General features: G+C 43.2%; 1 protein-coding gene across 9 annotated transcripts in view; it reads right to left on the reverse strand.

Moving 5' to 3' along the window:
* TBCE (tubulin folding cofactor E) overlaps positions 1-24,793 on the reverse strand; it is a 72,754-nt gene that overhangs the window by 37,066 nt on the left and 10,895 nt on the right. For 8 of the 9 annotated variants that reach the window (XR_003309616.1, XM_026455109.1, XM_026455114.2 and 5 more), the window contains exon 3: positions 14,614-14,698. The exons of the other annotated variant lie outside the window; for it this stretch is intronic. Coding sequence is in view for 6 of the 8 variants with exons in the window: in XM_026455109.1 (XP_026310894.1) it covers positions 14,614-14,698 (85 nt within the window). In the remaining 2 variants the exon portion in view is untranslated. The remainder of the gene's footprint in view (positions 1-14,613; positions 14,699-24,793) is intronic. 9 annotated transcript variants of the gene reach the window in all.

The following is a 24,793-nucleotide window of genomic DNA, read 5'->3' on the forward strand; positions in this document are numbered from 1 at the left end:
GCAAGATCCTAGAACCCTCTCTTGGGGTCTGGATCAGGCCCCTTTCCGGTAACATCTTTCTGGTGAACCACAGAAAGGATGATACTGAGGAGACCTGTCCTCCAGCCCAAAGGAAATAGACTGCAGCACTGACTGGGTGACCTTGGGACACAATTGGAGAAACTGGTTATTTTACCAAGGTTTTAACTGGAATGGCGTGCGTTCCTTTAAGGAATCAAACTTGACTTATAGAGCCAATAAAAGCCCCTTGAGAAAACTGGCCTCATTCCTTGTCTACACAGTTCCTGACCTGTGTCCCCCAGGCCTATGGAACACAAAAGAATGATCCCACCTATTCCTGTGAACCAACCAGTGATCTCTGGCTGCTGCTCAGAAGAAACAAGACAGATGGGTAATGTTATTCTAATTCTGAGCACATACTGGAATTGGCCAGCGACTACTTATTAGCTTGATTTCAACAACTGCCCAGTTCATGGAAAACCTTCTAATTTAGTTTACTTGGGATAATTTTACGTTTTTTATGTTGCTGTTGTGAAATATATTGCTGTGATTATACTCTTTGTGTAGGAATGCAGGATAAGCTTACTAAATGTTTTCTCAAACTGAACACTTAGTAATCTTCCAGATATCACCTTTTGTCGGAACTCAAGAGTTATGAATGGCCTTCGCCATACCAACGCCTTTGAACCGAGCTCCTCTCTACCCTGAATGCAAGAGACCCAACATTTGGGCAAGGACATCATCACCCCTGTTCAGCATAAAGAAGTTACAGAAGGTGAATCTTCATCCCTCTGCAACCCTCAGGATTAGGGTTCTCTTGTAAAAGGGAGGGGGGAAATATGTCAGAGATGTCTGAACCGGAGCAACTCCATCTTGAATAGGTGCTGGTTAAAATAAGGCTGAGACCTACCAGGCTGCATTCCAGTTTGTTAGGCATTCTAAGTCACAGGATGAGATAGGAGGTCGGTACAAGATACAGGTCATTAAAGACCTTGCTGATGAAACAGCATGCAGTAAAGAAGCCGGCTAAAACCCACCAAAACCAAGATGGAGATTAGAGTGGCCTCTGGTCATCCTCACTGCTACACTCCCACCAGCGCCATGACAGTTTACAAATGCCATGGCAACGTCAAGAAGTTACCCTACATGGTCTTAAAAGGCGAGGCATGAATAATCCACCCCTTGTTTAGCACATCATCAAGAAATAACCGCAGAAATGGGCACCCAGCAGTCCTCAGGACTGTTCTGCCTATGGAGTAGCCATTCATTATTCCTTTATTATTATTATTATTATTATTATTATTATTATTATTTTTTGGAGACAGAGTCTCACTCTGTTGCCCAGGCTGGAATGCAGTGGTGTGATCTTGGCTCACTGCAACCTCAGCCTCCCGGGTTGAAGCATTTCACCTGCCTCAGCCTCCTGAGTAGCTGGGATTACAAGCGTGCAACACCACGCCTGGCTAATTTTTGTATTTTTATAAATACAAGAGAAAAGGTCTCACCATGTTGGCCTGGCCAGTCTCGAACTCTTAACCTCAGGTTATCTACCTGCCTTGGCTTCCCAAAGTGCTGGAAGTACAAGTAAGCCACTGCGCCTGGCCCTTTTACTTTCTTAATAAACTAGCTTTCTCCTAAAAAAATCCTAGTTAACATATATGTTCTTAAAACCAGGGGTGAGGATGGGGGGAAAGGGAGGGAGGCAATACAAACACAAACCAGGGTTCAACTCCTGGCTGATTACTTACTAGCTATGTGACCTCAGGCAGCTGAATTTACACCTCAACCTAAATTACCTCATCTATAAAGCCCTCTCAAAAGAGGTTATTTATAAAGATTAAATAAGCCATCTACTTTATTGCCTGGCACAAGCACTAACTGCCCTTTATGTATAGTTACTGCATCTGATATAATAGTACTGAAAATAAACTGGCCAGGTGTGGCAGCTCACTTCAGGAAGCCGAGGCTGGAGGATCCCTTGAGATCAGGAGTTGAGAGACCAGCCTGGACAACAGAGCGAGACCCTGTCTCTACAAAAAAAATTTAAACATTAGCCAGGCATGGTGGTGTGCACCTATAGTCCCAGCTACTCAGGAGGCTGAGGCAAGAAGATCATTTGAGTCTAGGAGTTCACAGTTTCAGTGAGGTAGGATTGTACCACGCCACTCCGGTCTGGGGAACACAGTGAGACCCTGTCTCAAAAAAAAAAAACAAACAAAAAAACAAAAAACTCACGCCTGTAATCCCAGCACTTTGGGAGGCCAAGGCAGGTGGATCACTTGAGGTCAGGAGTTCGAGACCGGCTTGGCCCTCATGTTGAAACCCCATCTCTACTAAAAACGCAAAAAATTAGCCAGGCATGGTGGCAGGTGCCTGTAATCCCAGTTACTCGGGAGGCTGAGGCAGGAGAATCACTTGAACCCGGGAGGCGGAGGTTGTGGTGAGCTGAGATCATGCACTCCAGCCTGGGCAACAAGAGTGAAACTACGTCTAAAAACAAACAAAACCCCACATATTTTGAAATACTAAGATAAGTCAAACGTCATACTCTCTAAACCTAGCCAAAGGCTCTCAACCTTGTTCAGACAAGCTCCCGACCTATCCATACCATTATAATGACATAATTTCATCATATGAAGTATGTACAATTTACTAGCAGAAAATATCAATATATACAAGAAAAAGTCACATAAATCTCACGTATAAAGTTGTTACCTGTTTCAATTACCTATTGCTGCATAAAAACTCCCCAAAGCACAGTGGCTTAAAACGTTAAGGTGATACTCAGTACAGTTCTGTGGGTCAGCTTTGCTGAGCTTTGTTGTTCTGATTCATGTGTTGTCAGCTGTGGTCACCCACGTGACTGCATTCAGTTGGGAGCTGGCTGAGGCTGAACCATCCAAGATGGCTCAACTCAGATTATCGGCACCTGGGTGGAGGCAGCTGGAATGGCTACGGTCTGGCTGGACCCCTGTTCCCAACAGGGTTAGACTTAGCTCAGGTGATGACTGGCTTCCAAGAGAGTGAAAACAGAAACTGCAAGGCCTCTTAAAGGCTAATCCCAGAACTACTGATACAACATCATTGCACTTACTTACCAGAGCATGTCATGGGTCAGCCTAGACTCAGAGAAAGAGGAAACAGACTCCATCTCTTCATGGGAGAAGCGGCATGCATGAATAAGGATGGAAGCATTACTGGCAACCATCTTTGGTGACAATATACCACACCTACCCCTCCCCACCAAAAAACGGATGCCACGTTGGGCAAGCTTAGATGTATCCATCTGGCCACCCAGGCCCAGCAGTTTCACCTCCATGAACAGGACAAGGCTAAGTTCAGGGGACGGCAAGGGACATCCTCTGCCATATGCTAACATGGGCTCAAAGGACAGTGTGGCCTGGCCTAGGTGAGGTAAAGAGCAGGATCTTAGCATCCCCCACCACAGAACTTGCCATCTGGATTCACACAGGCCACATCTGCACAGCAGAGACAACCACACCTGAACTCCTTCAAGTCACAGATTTCAAAGTGGGGAGAAACAAAACAAATGATTATTTTAAAATTTGTGAGCAAAATCTTCCAAGATGTACGACATGCAGCAATAGCTAACTGAGACAGATGAGGAAGGTGGATTGCTATTTTCACTAACTTCTTATCAAAATTCAACATTATCTTTACTCATAAGTTCAGGCAACAAACTAGAGTAAGATTTATAGCATTCTGTCACCAATGGAAATCAAAGATATTTTCCTATTTACACTTGTGGCAGATATTTTTTAAAAGATCACTTATTCTCATGATTGCTTCAAAATTCAGTAGTTATTAGACCCACTGGTAGATCTTATTTAATATTATTTAATAAAGATTAATAATAAAAAATACTTAATATATTACTATAGCCATTTTTCCCATGCATAGTCTATGTATATATCAATTTTTTAAAAAATATTTTAGCCAGGCGCGGTGGCTCAAGCCTGTAATCCCAGCACTTTGGGAGGCCGAGACGGGCGGATCACGAGGTCAGGAGATCGAGACCATCCTGGCTAACACGGTGAAACCCCGTCTCTACTAAAAAATACAAAAAACTAGCCGGGCGAGGTGGCGGGCATCTGTAGTCCCAGCTACTCGGGAGGCTGAGGCAGGAGAATGGCGTAAACCCGGGAGGCGGAGCTTGCAGTGAGCTGAGATCCGGCCACTGCGCTCCAGCCCGGGCGACAGAGCGAGACTCTGTCTCAAAAAAAAAAAAAAAAAATTTTTGATTACTATATTTCAACGTAACTGATTTTCTTTGTACTATATTTATTTCCTGCTTTTAAAAGTATTATTTTATGCCTGCCAAAAGGATCCATAGCACAAAACGTCCCTAATCTTGAGTATATTCTGAAGAGATGTGGAATCTGAGCTGGGTCTTTAAGGACGAGTAGGAGTTTGGTGAAAAAAACAAAAAAGCAGCTGTGCTTTTGTCCTACCGTAGCCATCAAACGGGATCCTACATAAAAAACAAAAAATAGCAGAGCAAAAGCAGTGCCACTGAAAATTAAACATTTATGAAAGCTGTAACATTTTCAATAAGGCTTTATGGTTTAAACAGAGGTGCGCTTTCTGAAGGAAATTACAAAGATCACTTCTAGGTGATCTCCTTTTTTTATTTACATTTTTGGTAGAGATGGGGTCTCACTATGTTGACCAGGCTGGTCTCAAACTCCTGGCCCAAGTGATCCTTCCCCGTAGGCCTCCCATAGTACTGGGATTATAGGCTTAAGCCACTGTGCCCGGCCTCCCTTAATTTTCTAGTATGGCAACATACAAATAGATCTTGTGTTTACTAACTATTAATTATTAATGTTAAACACTTTATGTGGAAGAAGATGAAATAAATCCTCAGGCACGTTACTAGGTGTTAGAAAAATAGCTCCAGACAATTTGTATTTGTTTGCTTATATAACTTAATCTATGTAAATGTATACAAATAAGTTTTGTATCTAATAAACTGTTTCTAGAGTCTCATTAATAAAGTAGATTTTGTTTTATGAAATAGTGAGATCTGAAATTTTAGAAATTAAATTTCATACTGAAATAAAATTCATGAAATAGTATTGGTTTTCCTTAGAGGAGTAACATGGGGGTGGTGGAACTAGAAATAGAAAAATGTATTTTTCAAACATTATTTGATTTCAGTGACAAAGTGTAAGAGCTCAACTAATATATTTAAAATAATGATAAATGAGAAAATAATGCAAAACAAAAATACCATGGTTTGCATTTCTGTCCTAAGTTTACACTTTTGATTGATTGATTGATTGATTGATATTTGAGATGGAGTCTTTGTCACCCAGGCTGGAGTGCAGTGGCATGATCTCAGCTCACTGCAACCTCTGTCTCCTGGGTTCAAGCGATTCTTGTGCCTCAGCCTCCCAAGTAGCTGGGATTACAGGCGCCCACCACCACACCTGGCTAATTTTTGCATTTTTAGTAGAGACGGGGTTTTGTCATGTTGGACAGGCTGGTCTCGAACTCCTGACCTCAAGTGCTCCACCCACTTCGGCTTCCCAAAGTGCTGGGATTACAGGCTTGAGCCACAGTGCCAGGCCCTAAATCTACACTTTTTAAAACAATGGTAATAAACAAGTTTTAAAACCATGGTAAAAAAACAAGAAGTCATGAAGAGATCTTTATTACTGTTGAGTTGAGTTGCAGGCAGATGATAGGAGAGTTAGGAATGGTGTTAGGTAGTTGCAAAACGGATGCTATGCCCTTTACAGATCAAAGACTAACACTAAGGATCAATATTTTCTGGGACATTTCCAGCAGGTTTCTCAGAAAACATAACAGCCTCAACAAATAATGAAAAATCCTAGCTGAAAGGGTGCCCATCAATAACAACAAATCTCCAAGAGGTAAACTATAATAATTTACATGGACTCCACTGAGATTCTAGATTAACATATTAAGAAACTGTATCCCAACATTGAAATTCTAAACCATGTCTAAAGAGAAAAATGTTGGTAAGGAGAAGAACACAGGGAGTGGTGTCCAAAAACGTTTCTCTTGGAAGAATTTGGCCTGTTCAGGTTCCTTCCTCATTCTGCCCACCAATTACACATGCTGCTGGCAAAATCATCATCCTGACCCATGGCCCTTGTGGAAACAGGATGTGCTCATAAAACCCATTTATCAAGAATTCACTCTGTCCTATGTCCCCATCAGGATTGCCAGATAAAATCAAAGATGCTCAGTTAAGCTTGTATTTAGATAAACAGCAAATCATTTTTAAGTAAGTATGCCCCCATGCATGTCTCACACCAAAAAAAAAAGAAAAACAAAAAAGAACGGCTGTTTATCTGATATCCAAAGTTCACTATGCATTTGGTATTTTTGTTTGCTGAATCTGGCAACACTACACAAAGGTAAAGGGTCCCCAACAGACTCCCAGACTTCCATAGTAAGCTTCTTTCTTGCTAGAGCTTTGGATACAAGCTACTGGAAAAGGCCAGGTCTCTGGGGAGTTTCTAATAAATGTTGTTGATCTTGATACCCTGTTTGTTTCAGGAATGTTTAGTGTTCGGCAAGGTTGCATAACTAGCTGTTCATCATCAGAGGAGAACTCAGCTTTCCTGCAGTGTTTAGTGCTGTAACACCTAAAGAGTTGACCCAGTGAGTTCGTTTTCCCGTGAATAAAACAGTGCAGTAGATAAGCACCTTGCTGTAGACTGCTCTTTTTGTTTGCTTCTCTCATCAGCTGAATTTAATATTCACCTCGACTGCTTGTGGGTTGACACAATTACGATTTTGCTCTGATTCAAGAAAGCCTTCCAAAAATGAAGCAGAGCTACCACCTTTTTGAACAGAGATGAGCCCTGCCCACATACTATCATTACATTTCCTGATTTAAAAAAAAAAAAAAAAAAAAAAAAAAAAAAACTTCTAACACATTACACCATACCAAGAGAATATTTTATACCAATCCATTATTGCTCAGCCAAGAGCCTCAAAACGCTTTACAACAGGCTTATGACACACAAAAGATGAATAAATCAAGGACTTTCTTTTTTTAGTTTAATTTTTCATTTTTGTGGGTACATACAATATTTTGATACAGGCACACCATGTATAACAATCACATCAGGGTGAATGGGGTATTCATCATCTCAAACATTTATCCTTTCTTTCCAACATTTATCCTTTATTTCTAGGGCTTTATTTCTTAAATTGTCAACCATCCGTTTCCTAAGATATCCATTATCACAGACACATCCTCTCTGATGCTAAGTATTAAAGCTAGATTCTGCTCCCCAGTGCTGAAGAAAAGTCACATTTTAAGATTTATTTCTCACCAGAAAAGAGAACTCTATCATTGCTTGGAAACAGAAGCACTGAAATAAAAGGTGAGTGGGCAGAATACTGACACACAAAGTTCTGTTCAAAGCATTCTCTTCAGTTTAGGTTGAAAGGAAAAAAACTGAAAATCACTCTGCTGTCTAGGGACAAGGTGACAAGGTAAAGAGGATTTCAAGGTTACTTATCATATTTCGACCCCTCAACTCCCCCAAAAGACAAGAAGTAGAGAGCAGGAGTACCTAGGAAGGACACAGGTGACTGGTGCATGGCCATAAATCTTGGATAAATCAGGCCGGGCGCGGTGGCTCAAGCCTGTAATCTCAGCACTTTGGGAGGCCGAGACGGGCGGATCATGAGGTCAGGAGATCGAGACCATCCTGGCTAACACAGTGAAACCCCGTCTCTACTAAAAAATACAAAAAACTAGCCGGGCATGGTGGCGGGCGCCTGTAGTCCCAGCCACTCGGGAGGCTGAGGCGGGAGAATGGCGTAAACCCGGGAGGCGGAGCTTGCAGTGAGCTGAGATCCCGCCACTGCACTCCAGCCTGGGCAACAGAGCAAGACTCCGTCTTCAAAAAAAAAAAAAATCTTGGATAAATCTTGTGAAAGTTGATTACAGAAACTGGGTCATTCTTGTCATACCCAACTAAATCAGAGTCAAGGGGCCAAGGGGAAAAAGTACTCGGGGCACACAGCACCTGCTCCAAGAATTCAGTTTATTACAAGCCCAGTTGCTGAGACTGCCTGTTGTAACCTGAAGCCAGTTTTATTTAATAGCTACTAAAACAATCTGCTCTGACTCTAAGACTAATCTTACCCACCACTGTCACTCACCAATCAGAGCTTGCTAGCCAGCTCTCCAAAACTTTACTAGTGCCAATGAACTTTCTTTCAGAATAATTTCTCCTTTTTATAAAACGTACTAGGCAGGGCACGGTGGGTCACACCTGTAATCCCAGCACTTTAGGAGGCCGAGGCAGGAGGATCACTTGACCCCAGGAGTTCGAGACCAGCCTGGGCAAAATAGGGAGTCTCCATCTCTACAAAATCAAAAAATGAAGTAGGAGAACTGCTTGGCCATAGGAGGTTGAGGCTGCAATAAGCCATGATTGTGCCACTGTACTACTACCTGGGTGACAGAGCAAGACCTTGCGTCAAAAGAAAAAAAAAGGGCCAGGTGCAGCGGCTCATGCCTGTAATCCTAGCACTTTGGAAGGCCGAGGCGGGCAGATCACCTGAGGTCGGGAGTTTGAGACCAACCTGACCAACATGGAGAAATCCTGTCTAAAAATACAAAATTAGCCAGGCGTGGGGGCGCATGCCTATAATCCCAGCTATTCCAAAGGCTGAGGCAGGAGAATCGCTTGAACCTGGGAGGCAGAGGTTGCAGTGAGCCGAGATCACGCCATTGCACTCCAGCCTGAGCAACAAGAACGAAACTCCATCTCAAAAAAAAAAAAAAACAAAGGCCAGGAGCGATGGCTCACGCCTGTAATCCCAACACTTTGGGAGGCCGAGGTGGGCGGATCACAAGGTCAGGAGTTCGAGACCAATCTGGCCAATATGGTGAAATCCCATCTCTACTAAAAATACAAAAATTAGCTGGGCGTGGTGTAGTCCCAGCTACTCAGGAGGCTGAAGCAGGAGAATCGCTTGAACCCGGGAGGCAGAGGTTGCAGTGAGCCGAGATCGTGCAACTGCACTCCAGCCTGGGCAACTGAGCAAGACTCTTTCTCAAAAAAAGAAAAAAGTCCACTGTTTTCTTTGTTCTTTGTTCTTTGGATATACCAAAGACTAGTCTATGTGTATGCCCTGAACTGCAATTCTTGCTTCCCAAATGTTACATTTAGACATTCATCTACACATTTTATTTTTATTTTGACACTTAACCACTATTAATTGCTAACATTACAGATATTAATTATGAGTAATAATAGCTGAGCAGATTACCATATTTACTTTAGGTTACAAAAGAGATCAGAGAAACTAAAAACTGACATGAAATCATCAAACTCTAAAGGACCAGTTAAATTCCGATAGTCCAGACCAGTGGTTCTCCACCACTTCAGATGCAATGATCTCTTTTGTACTGCCCCAAAAATACCCTGAAACAGAATTCACAGACATTACCTACCCATATGATTTTTTAATGTATACAAAATGCCTATTTAAATTTTAAAAAGTTATTTATAATAAGATAATGTATTTCAATTATGTAAATGTTTTGGCATGACAACACTAGAAGACATAATGAAGTAAGCAGTTATTCCAAGGCTAAGAATCCGAATACAGTCCTGCACCACATAATGACATGTAGGTCAACAGCTGACCGCATATACTACAGTGGTCCCATAATCACACTGGAGCTGAAAATTTCCTATCTCCTAGTGAAGCTGTAGCTGTCTTAATGCTGTAGTACAACGTATTACTCTTGTTTGTGGTGATGCTAATGTAAACAAGCCTACTGCACTGCCAGTCATATAAAAGTATAGCACATGCTATTATGGACAGTACATATTTGATAATGATAATAAATGGCTATGTTACTAGTTTAAGTGTTCACTATACTATACTTTTTATCATTATTTTAGAGTGTACTCTTCCTATTTTTTTTTTTTTGAGACACAGTTTCACTCTGCCGACCAAGCTGGAGTACAATGGTGCGATCTCAGCTCACTGCAACCTCCACTTTCCAGGTTCAAGTGATTCTCATGCCTCAACCTTCCCAGTAGCTGGGATTATAGGTGCGTGCCACCATGCCCAGCTAATTTTTTCTGTTTTTAGTAGAGACGGGGTTTCACCATGTTGGCCAGGCTGGTCTAAAACTCTTGACCTCAGGTGATCTTCCTGCCTCAGCCTCCCAAAGTGCTGGGATTACAGGCATGAGTCGCTGGACCCAGTAAACTCCTTCTACTTATTTAAAAAAAAAAAAAAAAGTTAATTGTAAACTACTACCCTCAGGCAGGTCCCTCAGGCAGGTATTCTGGAAGAAGGTTCAGGTCCAGTGCAGTGGCTCATGCCTATAATCCCGGCACTTTGGGAAGCCAAGGTGGGTGGATCACCTGAGATCAGGAGTTCGAGATCAAAATGGTCAACATGGCAAAACCTCGCCTCTACTAAAAATACAAAAATTAGCCGGGCGTGGTGACATGCGCCTGTAGTCCCAGCTATTTGGGAGACTGAGGCCGGAGAATCGCTTGAACCTGGGAGGCAGAGGTTGCAGTGAGCCGAGATCGTGCCACTGCACCCCAGCCTGGGTGACAGAGTGAGACTCCGTCTCAAAAAAAAAAATTAAATTAAATTTTTAAAAAGTACCAGGCATGGTGGTTTACGCCTATAATCCCAGCCCTTTGGGAGGCTGAGGAAGGTGAATCACGAGGTCAGGAGTTCGAAACCAGCCTGGCCAACGTGGTGAAATCCCATCTCTACTAAAAATACAAAAATTAGCCAGGTGTGGTGGCACATGCCTGTAATCCCAGCTACTCAGGAGACTGAGGCAAGAGAATCGTTGGAACTCGGGCAGTGCAGTGAGCCAGGATCGTGCCACTGCACTCCAGCCTGGATGACAGAGCAAGAATCCATCCCCACCTCAAAAAAAAAAACAAAAAATTTGAAGTTTATAAAATAAAAAAGTTACAGGAAGCTAAGGTTAATTTATTATTAAAGAAAGAAAAGACTTCTAAGTTTAGTTTAGCTTAAAGCTACAATGTTTCTAAAGTCTACTGTAGGGTACAAGAATGTCCCAGCCTTCACATTCACTCACCACTCACTCACCCAGAGCAGCTTGTGGTCCTACAAGGTCCATTCATGCTAAGTGCCTTGTGTAAGCATACCATTTTCTATCTTTTTTTTTTTTTTTTTTTAATGATGAGATCTCATTGTGTTGTCTAGGCTGGTCTTGAAACTCCTGGGCTTAAGCAATCCTAACGACTCAGCCTCCCAAGTAGCTGGGACTAACAGGCACACACATACCACCCATAACCCCCCACACTGCTTAAATTTTTTTTTTTTGAGACGGAGTCTCGCTCTATCACCCAGGCTGGAGTGCAGTGGCGCAATCTCGGCTCACTGCAACCTCCACCTCCCAGATTCAAGCGATTCTCCTGCCTCAGCCACCCAAGTAGCTGGGACTACAGGCGCCTGCCACCACGCCTTGTTAATCTTTATATTTTCAGTAGAGACGGGGTTTCATCATATTGGTCAGGCTGGTCTTGAACTCTTGACCTCGTGATCCACCTGCCTTGGCCTCCCAAAGCGCTGGGATTACAGGTGTGAGCCAACGCACCCGGCCAATTTTGTATTTTTACTGTACCTTTTCTATGTTTAGATACTTACCATTATGTTACAATTGCCTACAGTATTCAGCACAGTAACATGCTGTACAGGTTATAGCCTAAAAGCAATAGGCTACGCCACACAGTAGCCTAGGTGTAGTAGGCTACACCATCTAGGTTTGTGTAAATACACTATGATGTTCACACAATGACGAAACCACCTAACAGGCATTTCTCAGAACACATCCTCTTCATTAAGCAATGCATGACTATACTGAGTCAATATCCCTGAACCAAGGCCCCCCATCAGCATTTCAGGACAGATCCTGCATCACCCAGGACTTGAAGCAATTCTGGATTTTTCTGTTCAGGGTAACCAAGACTTTGAAAATATCACTGTATTCAGAGACCATTAAAGACCATAAAATTATGAACAATTTGGGCAAGCTTTTAGAAGGAAGTAGGCTGGGGTAAGTTCCAAATAAAAAGTCCTTTCGCAGGGGGTGGTGACTCACACCTATAATCCCAGCACTTTGGGAGGCCAAGGCCAGTGGATTGCCTGCGGTCAGGAGTTTGAGAACAGTCTGGCCAACCTGGTGAAATCCCCATTTCTACTAAAAATACAAAAAAATTAGCCAGACGTGGTAGCGAATCCCAGCTACTCAGGAGACTGAGACAGGGGAATTGCTTGAATCAGGGAGGTGGAGGTTGCAGTGAGCCAAGATCATGCCACTGCACTCCAGCCTTGGCGACAGAGTGAGACCATATCTCCAAAAAAAAAAAAAAAAAAAAAGGTCCTTTCACAGGAGGGTTTGTTAGGTCATAGTCCAGGTACCTAAGGAATCCGTGGGCCTGGCTAAAATATTTCTCCCGAAATACATAACCTGAACAGCTCTGAACATATTCAGAGATGGCAAGTCTACAAGCAGAGTTGGCCTTTTAAGAACATCCTGACTTTCTAAAATTATGGAATAGAGGACCAGGAGATATGCTGTGTGGTTATCTAATTCTGACCTTCATTTTAAAGGTTAGTAAACTTGTCTTGTTCAGGACCATAAAGACTGTTAAAAGCGGGATGGTGCAATGGCTCGCACCTGTAATCTTTGAGAAGCGGAGGTGGGAGGATCGCTTGAGGTCAGGAGTTTGAGACCAGCCTGGGCAACACAGAAAAACTTCATCTCGATAATTTTTTGTTTTGTTTTGTTTTTTTAATTAGCTGGGTGTGCTGGTGCATGCCTGTAGTCCCAGCTACTCAGGAGGCTGAAGCAGAAAGATCACTTGAGCCCAGGAGTTCAGGGTGACAGTGAGCCATGATCATGCCACTGCATTCCAGTCTGGGCCAGACAATGTCTCAAAAAATAAATAAACCAAACAAACTAACAATAAGATTGTTAAAAATAGACTAGAAGCCTCCTGATTTCTAGGGCAGTATTGTGTTCACTGTACCACACTTAAGGAAAAACAGCTTACTAGGGAAAGATTCTTTTGAGAAATTGAAAACTAATAAACATCAACAACAACAAAAATTCAGAAGATAGGCTCTGCCTGAAGGCTCTCAGCACCCTTTTCAGAGCTTCATGCAGTTTTTCTGACATCAGGTAATCAAAAATATTAATAGAAATGCAATGTGATGGGCTAGGCGTGTAATCCCAGCACTTTGGCAGGCCAAAGCAGGCGGATCACAAGGTCAGGAGTTCAAGACCAGCCTGGCCAATATGGTGAAACCTTGTCTCTACTGAAAGTACAGAAATTAGCCAGGCATGGTGGTGGGCACCTGTAATTCCAGCTACGCAGGAGGCTGAGGCAGGAGAATCACTTGTACCTGGGAGGCAGAGGTTGCAGTGAGCCGAGATTGAGCCACTGCATTCCAGCTGGGGGACAGAGCAAGTCTCCATCTCAAAAAAAAAAAAAGAAAAAGAAAAACAAGAGGCTGGGTGCGGTGGCTCACGCCTGTAATCCCAGCATTTTGGGAGACCGAGGTGGGCGGATCACAAGGTCAGGAGATCAAGACCATCCTGGCTAACATGGTGAAACGCTGTCTCTACTAAAAAATTAGCCGGGCGTGGTGGTGGGCGTCTGTAGTCCCAGCTACTCGGGAGGCTGAGGCATGAATCCGGGAGGCGGAGCTCGCAGTGAGCCGAGATTGCACCTCTGCACTCCAGCCTGGGTGACAGAGTGAGACTCCCTCTCAAAAAAAAAAAAAAAAAGGGAAAAGAAAAAGAAGTGCAATGTGACATGTAACTCTTCATATGATAAGAAATTTTTTTAATGGTGGCTCAGCATTTCACTATTTAGATGTTCTATACTTTGGATAATCAATTCCTTCTTACTGGATATCTAGGCTATTTCTCTTTTCTATTTTTTACTTACTGGATTATAAATTGGTAATGAGCCAGAAAGGTTTACATTAATCCAATTTAAAGGAGTGTCACCAAAAAAAAAAAAAAAAAGGACATAGAAAGCAACGCCACCCATAAGGTCAAGAGTCAGAATTAGGCCAGGCGCGGTGGCTCAAGCCTGTAATCCCAGCACTTTGGGAGGCTGAGACGGGCGGATCACGGAGGTCAGGAGATCGAAACCATCCTGGCGAACACGGTGAAACCCCGTCTCTACTAAAAAATATAAAAAACTAGCCGGGCAAGGTGGCGGGCGCCTGTAGTCCCAGCTACTCGGGAGGCTGAGCCAGGAGAATGGCGTGAACCTGGGAGGCGGAGCTTGCAGTGAGCTGAGATCCAGCCACTGCACTCCAGTGTGGGCGACAGAGCGAGATTCCGTCTCAAAAAAAAAAAAAAGAGTCAGATTTTTTTTTAAAAAGAGAAAAATTCTACAAACAGCAGCAATTAAGCCACAAATAAAATAACTGCCTTTTTGGAATACAACAAATTCCATAATATAACTACTCCATGAGCCAAATGTTTCTTCCTCTCCATCCCTCCTTATTCAAGTATTAAATATAATCTTGACTAAATGACCATGCTGATTCATAATGAAAAGTTACCTGCATTTAAAATACACAGTCCCTTCGTGGCTCCCATCATGCTTTCCTCTCTCGGGATTGTCCCATTCTACTCCTAACCAGGGTCCTAGCAGAACAAGAAAAACCAAATGAGTAACAGATGATGATACAGGCAATGCTCCATTTTTCTGCAAGCAAATACCAATTTGCAGTGGAAACCATATCACACAGATACCACTTGGGGAAAAGGGAATGGCCAAGTTAGCCTTACACTCAGGACTTCAATCAGCAAATGCCATAGCATGTCTGGGTGAAAAAGCAAACAAAAACCACCACTCCAGAAAACAAGAATGGCTAAAATTTATTGAGCACACTAAACAAGACTGATCCTCGAGGACATTACACTAAGAGAAATAAGCCACCACAAAAGGACAAACACCATATTCCACTTACATGAGATAGGGTAGTTACTACTAAACTGTACATTCAAAACTGGTTCAGATGGTAAATTTTATGTTACGTATATTTTACCACAATTTAAAATGTTAAATTAAAAAGTGGTTAATTAGGCCGGGCACGGTGGCTCAAGCCTGTAATCCCAGCACTTTGGGAGGCCGAGACGGGTGGATCACGAGGTCAGGAGTTCAAGACCATCCTGGCTAACACGGTGAAACCCCGTCTCTACTAAAAATACAAAAAACTAGCCGGGCGAGGTGGCGGGCGCCTGTAGTCCCAGCTACTCAGGAGGCTGAGGCAGGAGAATGGCGTAAACCCGGGAGGCGGAGCTTGCAGTGAGCTGAGATCCGGCCACTGCACTCCCGCCTGGGCGACAGAGCGAGACTCCGTCTCAAAAAAAAAAAAAAAAGTGGTTAAAATGGCAAACTTTAACTACAGTAAAACTTTCAAAAAAAAAGCCCAGGCACAGTGGCTCACACCTGTAATCCCAGCACTTTGCAAGGCCAAAGTAGGTGGATCACCTGAGGTCAGGAATTCGAGACTGGCCTGACCAACATGAAGAAACCTCGACTCTACTAAAAATACAAAATTAGCCAGGCGTGGTGACGCATGACAGTAATCCCACCTACTCCGGAGGCTGAGGCAGGAAACGCTTGAACCCAGTAGGCAGAGGTTGCAGTGAGCAGAGATCGTGCCACTGCACTCCAGCCTGGGCAACAAGAGCAAAATTCCATCCCAAAAAAAAAAAAATTCCAAAAAAAAGGAAAAATAATGTTTTCCTTCAATTTCAGCAAAGAAAAACCCAGTAAAGGTTCAAGGAAAGAGAAAATGATCCCAGATAGAAGCCTAACGATACAGAGGGTGGGGAGATGAAAGGCAAGAAAAGGGTAAATACATGAGCAAAGTTAAATTAATATAGACAATATAAAGTAATAATATCAGTTCTTTGGGTTTAAAATAAACATTGGTTAAAATGTCACACATGAGTTAGGAAGGTGATAAATGGCGTGTTATAAGGTCTTTCACGGGTCCAAAAGGAGGTATAATTATTAGACTAGATTTCTGTAAACTGCAGATACATATTTTAATCTCTAGACTTACCTCAAAATAATACAAAATTAACTGCTGTGTAAGGAAAAATAAAAAATGAATAACTACTGTGTAAGTTAAAACTCTCTCCAAACCATGTCTTTCCTCTGCTACACCACTTCTCACACTACAACAATCAACACAGAAGATGACTTCTGTGACCGAATGTGTGGGGGTTTTCCCCACACACCAAGCAGTGGATGCCACCTGGGTGTCCACCAATTCAATTCTGATGCTATCTGACTGGACACAGTGTCAGACCCCCAGCCACCAGTCTGGGCATCTGGAACTTCTGACCGACCAGCTTCAAACAGCTGGGGTTCCAACAACCCCCTCTTTGTATTTGATTAATTTCCTGGAGTGGCTCACAGAACTCAGGAAAACACTTCCTTACGTTTACAGGTTTATTATAAAAAATATTGCAAAGAATCTAGATGAAGAGGTGCGCTAAGGCAAGGTACGGAGGAAGGGCTGTGGAGCTTCCAAGCCCTCCATGGATGCAAGAACCTTCACAGATTCAGCTATCTAGAAGTTCAAAGACATCAGCATTCCTGCCTCTAGTGTGGAGGGGTGAGAGCCTCTCCAGGAGAGACTTATGACCCACAATTGGAATGGTGGAAGACGATTAGAGATCTGCCTTGGGGCAGGAGAATGGAGGGCAGGAAAGAGATCCTGTTTCCTGAGGCCAGACACACCAACATTATAACAAAAGACTGTAACAAGAGGTATGGGAGCTAAGAACCCGGAACCAACAACAAAAACCAATATATATCATACCACCACAACTACCAAACTAATGCAGAAGAAACATAAGATAAAAATAATCATCTCTAGGCTTGGTGGCTCATGCCTGTAATCCCAGCACTTTGGGAGGCGAAGGCGGGTGGATTGCTTGAGCTTAGGAGTTCGAGACCAGCCTAGGCAACATGGCAAAACCCTGTCTCTACTAAAAACACAAAAAAATAGCTGGGCATGGTGGTGCGTGCCTGTGATCCCAGCTACCCAGAAGGCTGAGGCAGAAGGATTGCTTGAGCCTGGGGTATGGAGGTTGCAGTGAGCCAAGGCTGAGCCACTGCACTCCAACCTGAGTGACAGGGGGAGACTCTGTCTCAAAAAACAAAAAAAGAAAAGAAATAGTGGCTGGGCACCGGAGCTCACGCCTGTGATCCCAGCACTTTGGGAAGCCGAGGCTGGCTGATTGCTTGAGCTCAGGAGTTCGAGAGCAGCCTAGGTAACACAGTGAAACCACGTCTCTACAAAAACAAGCCTGGTGTGGTGGTGCGCACCTGTAGTTCCAGCTACTTGGAAGGCTGAGGTGGGAGGACCACTTCAACCCAGGAGGCTGAAGTTGCAGATAGCACTACTGCACTCCAGCCTGGGCAATGGAGTAAGACACTGTCTCAAAACAAAAAACAAAACAAAACAAAAATAATAATCATCATCATCGTCATCCAATGAAGGGAGAAAAAGAAGAAAAAAAGGAACAGAACATCAGCAAAACAAACAAAAAGTAAGTAGTAAGATGAGAGATATAAACCCAAATTATCAATAATTAAGTAAAACATAAATGGTATAAATGCTCTCATTAAAAGAAAACATTTTCCAGTACCCGGGCACAGCAGCTCACACCTATAGTCCCAGCACTTAGGGAGGCCAAGTCGGGTGGATCACCTGAGGTCAGGAGTTCAAGACTAGCCTGATTAACACGGCGAAACCCTGTCTCTACTAAAAATAGAAAAATTAGCCGGGCATGGTGGCGGGTGCCTGCAATCCCAGCTACTCGGGAGGCTGAAGTAGGAGAACTGCTGGAACCCAGGAGGTGTAGGTTGCAGTGAGCCAAGATCGCACCATTGTACTCCAGTCTGGGCGACAAGAGCAAAACTCCATCTCAAAAGAAAAAAAAAAGAAGTACAATTAATGTTATCATCATAGAAACTATCAGAATAGGTTGAACTGATGGATGCTACAAAGAAGAATGCACAAAGTAAGGCCATTCTCTCACACTGTAAAGCATAAGTCATTTTTCAAGCTAAAGCAGACGGAAAGAGCAAAGCTAGCATTCAACTGTGATTAGCTGTAAGTCTGACGAAGAACATCTATGGTTTAGCAAGCTTTTGCCCAGGGGGCCGGTACATTAATGACAGAGGAGCAAGTACAGAAACCAGTATGAATGAGAGAGTGGACAGAAGTGGTATAAGGGCAGGCCTACCTACCTCACTAGTCAGATCTCAGGAATGTGTAAGATCCAGATTTTTGCTTTCTACATCCAGGGTGAACAAACCCTGATAGCCTCACTTTAAAAATTCCAAATGCACAAAAGACTGAACCAGACACTAGCACACAGGTTTATTAATTTACGATGATAAATAAAGCTGTCACACAAACCTGATTACTCTGGTCGGCCTAATTTGTTTCCTATTCTCCATGGACTCAAGCCACATGAAAAGCCATCATAATCAGTCCCAATTTCACTGACATCACAAGAATTAAAAATAATTAACCCAACACAAAGTTTCTGCATAGCGAAAGAAACAATCAAAGTGCCAGGCGCGGTGGCTCACGCCTGTAATCCCAGCACTTTGGGAGGCCGAGGTGGGCGGATCATGAGATCAGGAGATCGAGACCATCCTGGCTAACACGGTGAAACCCCGTCTCTACTAAAAATACAAAAAATTAGCCGGGCGTGGTGGCGGGCGCCTGTAGTCCCAGCTGCACAGGAGGCTGAAGCAGGACAATGGCGTGAACCCCGGAGGCGGAGCTTGCAGTGAGCCGAGATCGCGCCACTGCACTCCAGCCTGGGCGACAGAGCAAGACTTCGTCTCAAAAAAAAAAAAAAGAGAGAGATTGAGACCATCCTGGCCAACGCGGTGAAACCCCGTCTCTACTAAAAATACAAAAATTAGCTGCGCGTGGCGTTGCACGCCTGTAGTCCCAGCTACTCCGAAGGCTAAGGCAAAAGAATCCCTTGAGCAGGGGAGGCGGAGGTTGCAGTGAGCCAAGATGGCGGCTATTGCACTCCAGCCTGGAGACAGAGCGTCTCAAAAGAAAATAAATAAATAAATAATCAAGAAAGTGAAGAGACAACTCATAGAATGGGAGAAAATACTTACAAACTACTCATCTAATAAGAGACTAATAACCAGAATATAATAAGGAGCTCAAACAATTCAATAGGAAAAACATCTAATAATCCGATTAAGAAATGGGCAAAAGATCTGAATAGACATTTCTCAAAGAAAGGCATACAAATGGCAAGCAGGTATATGAAAAGGTACTCAACATCACTAATCATCAGAGAAATGCAAATCAAAACTACAATGAGATATCACATCATCCCAGTCAAAAGGGCTTTTATCCAAAAGAGAGGCTACATAACAAATGCTAGAGAAAAGGGAACCCTCACACATTGCTGGTGGGAATGTAAATTAGTACAACCACCATGGAGAACAGTTTGGAGATTCCTCAAAAAACTAAAAATAGAACTGCCATATGTTCCAGCAATCCCACTGCTAGTTATATATCCAAAAGAAAGAAAACCAGTATCTAGAAGAGACATCTGCACTCCTATGTTTACTGCAGCACTATTCTGAATAGCCAAGGTTTGGAATCAACCTAAGTGTCCATCAACAGATGAATGGATAAAGAAAATAAACACATACACAATAAAATACTATTCAGCCTTAAAAAAGACTGAGATCCTGTCATTTGCAACAACATGGGTGGAACTGGAGGTCATTCTGTTACGTGAAATAAGCCAAGCACAGAAAGACAAACCTCGCATGTTCTCACTTATTTGCAGGAGCTAAAAAAATGAAAACAATTGAACTCATGGAGATAGAGAGTAGAATGGGGCTGGGCAAGGTGGTTCACGCCTGTAATCTCAGCACTTTGGGAGGCTGAGGCAGGCAGATCACCTGAGGTCAGGAGTTCAAGAGCAGCCTGGCCAACATGGCAAATCCCCGTCTCCATTAAAAATACAAAATTTAGCCAGATGTGGTGGTGCACACCTGTAATCCCAGCTACTTGGGAGGCTGAGGCAGGCCAATCACTTGAACCCAGGAGGCGGAGGTTGCTGTGAGCCAAGATGGCACCACTGCACTCCAAACTGGGCAACAGAGCGACGCTCTATCTTAAAAAAAAAAAAAGAAGAAGAAGTAGAATGATGGTTACTAACGGCTGGGAGGCTGGGCAGGGGAAGGGAGTGGGAATGGTTAATGGCTACAAGAATACAGATAGCATGAATAAGATCTAGTGTTTGATAGCATGACAGGGTGACTACAGTCAACAATAATTTATTGTACATCTTTATATAACTAAAAGGGTATAATTGGGCTGTTTGTAACACAAAGACAGAATAAATGGTGATGGATACCTCATTTACCCAGATGTGATTATTATGTATTGTATGCCTGTATCAAAACATCTCATGCACCCTATAAATAAATACACCTGCCAGGCGCGAAGGCTCACGCCTGTAATCCCAGCACTTTGGGAGGCCAAGGCGGGCAGATCACCCCAGGTCGCAAGTTTGAGACCAGCCTGATCAACATGGAGAAACCCCATCTCTACTAAAAATACAAAAATTAGCCGAGTATGGTGGCACATGCCTGTGATCCCAGGTACTCGGGAAGCTGAGGCAGGAGAATCCCTTGAACCTGAGAGGCAGAGGTTGCAGTGAGCTGAGACTGCGCCACTGCACTCCAGCCTGGGCAACAGGAGCAAAACTCTGCCTCAAAAAATAAAAAATAAAAAATAAACGCACCTACTATGTACCCACAAAAATTACAAGAATGCAACAATCCAGGAAATCATCCTCCTTGGTATTTACCCAAATAAGTTGAAAATGTATACCCACACAAAAACCTGCACACAAATGTTTAAAGCAACTTTACTCACAATTCCCCAAACTAGAAAACAAAATATCCTTTAGTAGGTGAAGAATAAACCATGGTGCATCCAGACAATGGAACAGTAATCAGCATTACAAATATATAAGCTAGCCTGGAACTGTGGCTCACGCCTGTGATCCCAGCACTTTCGGAGGCCAAGGCAGGAGGATCACTTGAGCCCAGGAGTTCAAGTCCAGTCTGGGCGCCATAGGAAGACCTTGTCTCAACAAAAAATTAGCAAGGTGGCCAGGCGCGGTGGCTCACGCCTATAATCCCAGCACTTTGGGAGGCCGAGGCGGGCGGATCATGAGGTCAGGAGATCGAGACCATCCTGGCTAACACAGTGAAACCCCGTCTCTACTAAAAATACAAAAAATTAGCCGGGCATGGTGGTGCGCACCTGTAGTCCCAGCTACTCAGGAGGCTGAGGCAGAAGAATGGCGTGAACCTGGGAGGCGGAGCTTGCAGTGAGCCGAGATCACGCCACTGCACTGCAGCCTGGGCGACAAAGCAAGACTTCGTCTCAAAAAAAAAAAAAATTAGCAAGGTATGGTGGCTAGTGCCTGTAGTCCCAGCTACTCAGGAGACTGAGGTGGGATGATCACTTGGGCCCATAGGTTGAGGCTGCAGTGAGCTATGATCGTGCCACTGCACTCCAGCCTGGGCTACAGAAAAAGACTCTGTCTTAAAAAATAAGGGCTAGATGCAGTGGTTCACACCTGTAATCCCAGCAGTTTGGGAGGCCTAGGCAGGCAGATTGCTTGAGCCCAGGAGCCAAAAACCAGTCTGGTAAAATCCGCTCTCTAAAAAATACAAAAAAAATTAGCCAGGCATGGTAGTGCACACCTGTAGTCCCAGCAACTTGGGAGGCTAAAGTGAGAGAATCATTTGAGCCCAGGTGCAGAGGCTATAGTTACAGTGAGCTATGATAGCACTACTGAACTCCAGCCTGGGCAACAGAGTGAGAACCTGTTTCAAAAAAAAAAAGAAAGAAAGAAAGAAAAGAAAAAAAAGAAATTTTCAAATGCCTATAATAAAATTCGTTACAAATTTTAAGTAGGGCTGCATCCTAGTAGTAAGTAAGCTACAACATGCACCCTGAAATCACTAAATGAAATAAATAACTTCATTACCTACTTAATTCCACTACAATTTTCACCTAAATACCATGGTGTGTATGTCAAAGACAGGAACTTTGGTTTGATACAATGTTTAGATGTTCCCCTAGGCAACAGTGAGTAAGCTTAGCTGTTTCCTTCATCCATATCATGTCATTACCATATTAAAATACATATATATCTATTTGCTCTACAGGAGGATAAAAGCATGATTCTTCTGAAAGGTGTATACAACTGCTAAAAGAACAGCACTGCTGTAAATACTTTATGAAGAGATTTGCTACCAGACTACCTGTGTCAACTCTATTTTCCAGGTATTATTATTTGAATACAGGAAACGAAAAAAAAAAATTAAAACTCTGGAACAAGAACAGCAATCAAACAACAATAATAAGATATAATCAATAAATACTATTTTTTTTTTTTTTTGAGACAGAGTCTCACTCTGTCACCCAGGCTGGAGTGCAATGATACAATCTCGGCTTGCTGCAACCTCCGCCTCCTGGGTTCAAGCGATTTTCTTGCCTCAGCCTCCCAACTAGCCAGGACTACAGGCACATGCCACCATGCCCAGCTAATTTTTTTGTATTTTTAGTAGAGACAGGGTTTCACTGTGTTAGCCAGGAAGGTCTCGATCTCCTGACCTCATGATCCACCCACCTCGGCCTCCCGAAGTGCTAGGATTACAGGCATGAGCCACCATGCCCAACCATTAAATACTACTTTTTAAAATATCTCTAGCATTAAAACTCAGTATATAAATAATGTGAAAAGCCAAAAGTAGGTAAATAAATGCTACAAAAGTCTTTATAAATAAATAACATTTCATTTTGGTGAAAAAGTGTAACCACAGGAAATGGTGGGATAAAAATTAGATTTTTCTCTATATGGGAAGCTAAGAAACTCATGTCTAAAATTAATCAAGAAAAAAGCTAATGCAGATTTTTTTAATTAATTTTTTTAGAGACAGCATCTCACTCTATTGCCCAGGCTGGATTATAGCTCATTGCAGCCGTGAATTTATGGGCTCAAGCAATCCTCCCACCTCAGCCTCCCAGTAGCTGGGACTACAAGCCTGAGTCACCATGCCTGGCAAATAATTTTGTTAAAAGAGACAGCAGATGAAAAGAGCATGTGACTACCCCACCTTAAAATCTTAAAGAATAGACACCACTTTGGATTAAAGGATTAAACCAAGATGTGAAACAGAATCAAGTTTTTCAATAATCTGGACTTACTGATTTAAAACAATTCTGGACCAGGCGAGGTGGCTCACGCCTATAATCCCAGCACTTTGGGAGGCTGAGGTGGGCGGATCATCTGACGTCAGGAGTTCGAGACCACCCTGACCAACGTGGTGAAACCCTGTCTCTACTAATAATACAAAAATTAGCTGGGCGTGGAGGGGGGTGCCTGTTATCCTAGCTACTTGGGAGGCTAAGGCAGGAGAATCTCTTAAACCTGGGAGGCAGAGGTTGCAGTGAGCCAAGATCCCACCACTGCACTCTAGCCTGGGTGATGAAAGCAAGACTCTATCTCAAAAAAAAAAATCTGTTCACCAATTTGACAGTATGAATCCCAACTTTCTTTTTTTTGAAACAGAGCCTTGCTCTGTCACCCAGGCTGGAGTGCAGTGGCATGATCATGGTTCACTGCAGACTCGACCTCCTGGGCTCAAGCAATCCTCCCATTTCAGCTTCCCAAGTAGCTGGGGCTACAGGTACATGCCACCATGCCAGGCTGATTGATTGATTAATTGATGCTAGAGACAGGGATCTTGTTATGTTACCCAGGCTGGTCTCAAACTCCTGAGCTCAAGCAATCCTCCCTCTTCAGTCTCCCAAAGTGCTGTGATTACAGGCATGAGCCACCACACCCAGCCTATGAATCACAATTTAAACTGTACAGTTTTGTAAGAAAATCTATTTTTTTTTTTTTTAGATTTGCACTGTAAAGTATTTAGGAATGAAATGCTACTCTGTATATAATTTAAAATGCTTAAGCAAAAAATAAGAGATGGGCGGGGCATGGTGGCTTACGTCTGTAATCCCAGCACTTTGGGAGGGTGAGGTGGGTGGATCACGAGGTCAGGAGTTCGAGACCAGCCTGGCCAACCTGGGGAAACTCCATCTCTACTAAAAATACAAAAATTAGCTGGGCATAGTGGCACATGCCTGTAATCCCAGCTACTTGGGAGGCTGAGGCAGGAGAATCACTTGAACCAGGGAGGCAGCAGTTGCAGTGAGCAGAGATCATACCACTGCACTCCAGCCTGGATGACAGAACGAAGCTCCCTGTCAAAAAAAAAAAAAGAAAAAAAAAGGAAATGAAGCAAATATGGCAACACGTTAACAATTGTTAAATTGACACGACAGGCATATACAGGTGTCCATTATGCTATTCTTTCTACTTTCTTTGTCTATACTTTTTTTTTTTTTTTTTTTGAGATAGAGTCTGTCTCTATGGCCCTGGCTAGGGTGCAGTGGTACAATCTTGGCTCACTGCAACCTCCATGTCCCAGGTTTAATCAATTATCTTGCCTCAGCCTCCCAAGTAGCTGGGATTACAGGCGCCCACCACCACACCCAGCTAATTTTTTTGTACTTTTAGTAGAGACAGGGTTTTGCCATGTTGCCCAGGCTGGTCTCAAACTCTTGACCAAGTGATCCA

This window comes from Piliocolobus tephrosceles, chromosome 1, assembly GCF_002776525.5.
Source record: "Piliocolobus tephrosceles isolate RC106 chromosome 1, ASM277652v3, whole genome shotgun sequence".
Classification (NCBI taxonomy): Eukaryota; Metazoa; Chordata; class Mammalia; order Primates; family Cercopithecidae; genus Piliocolobus; species Piliocolobus tephrosceles.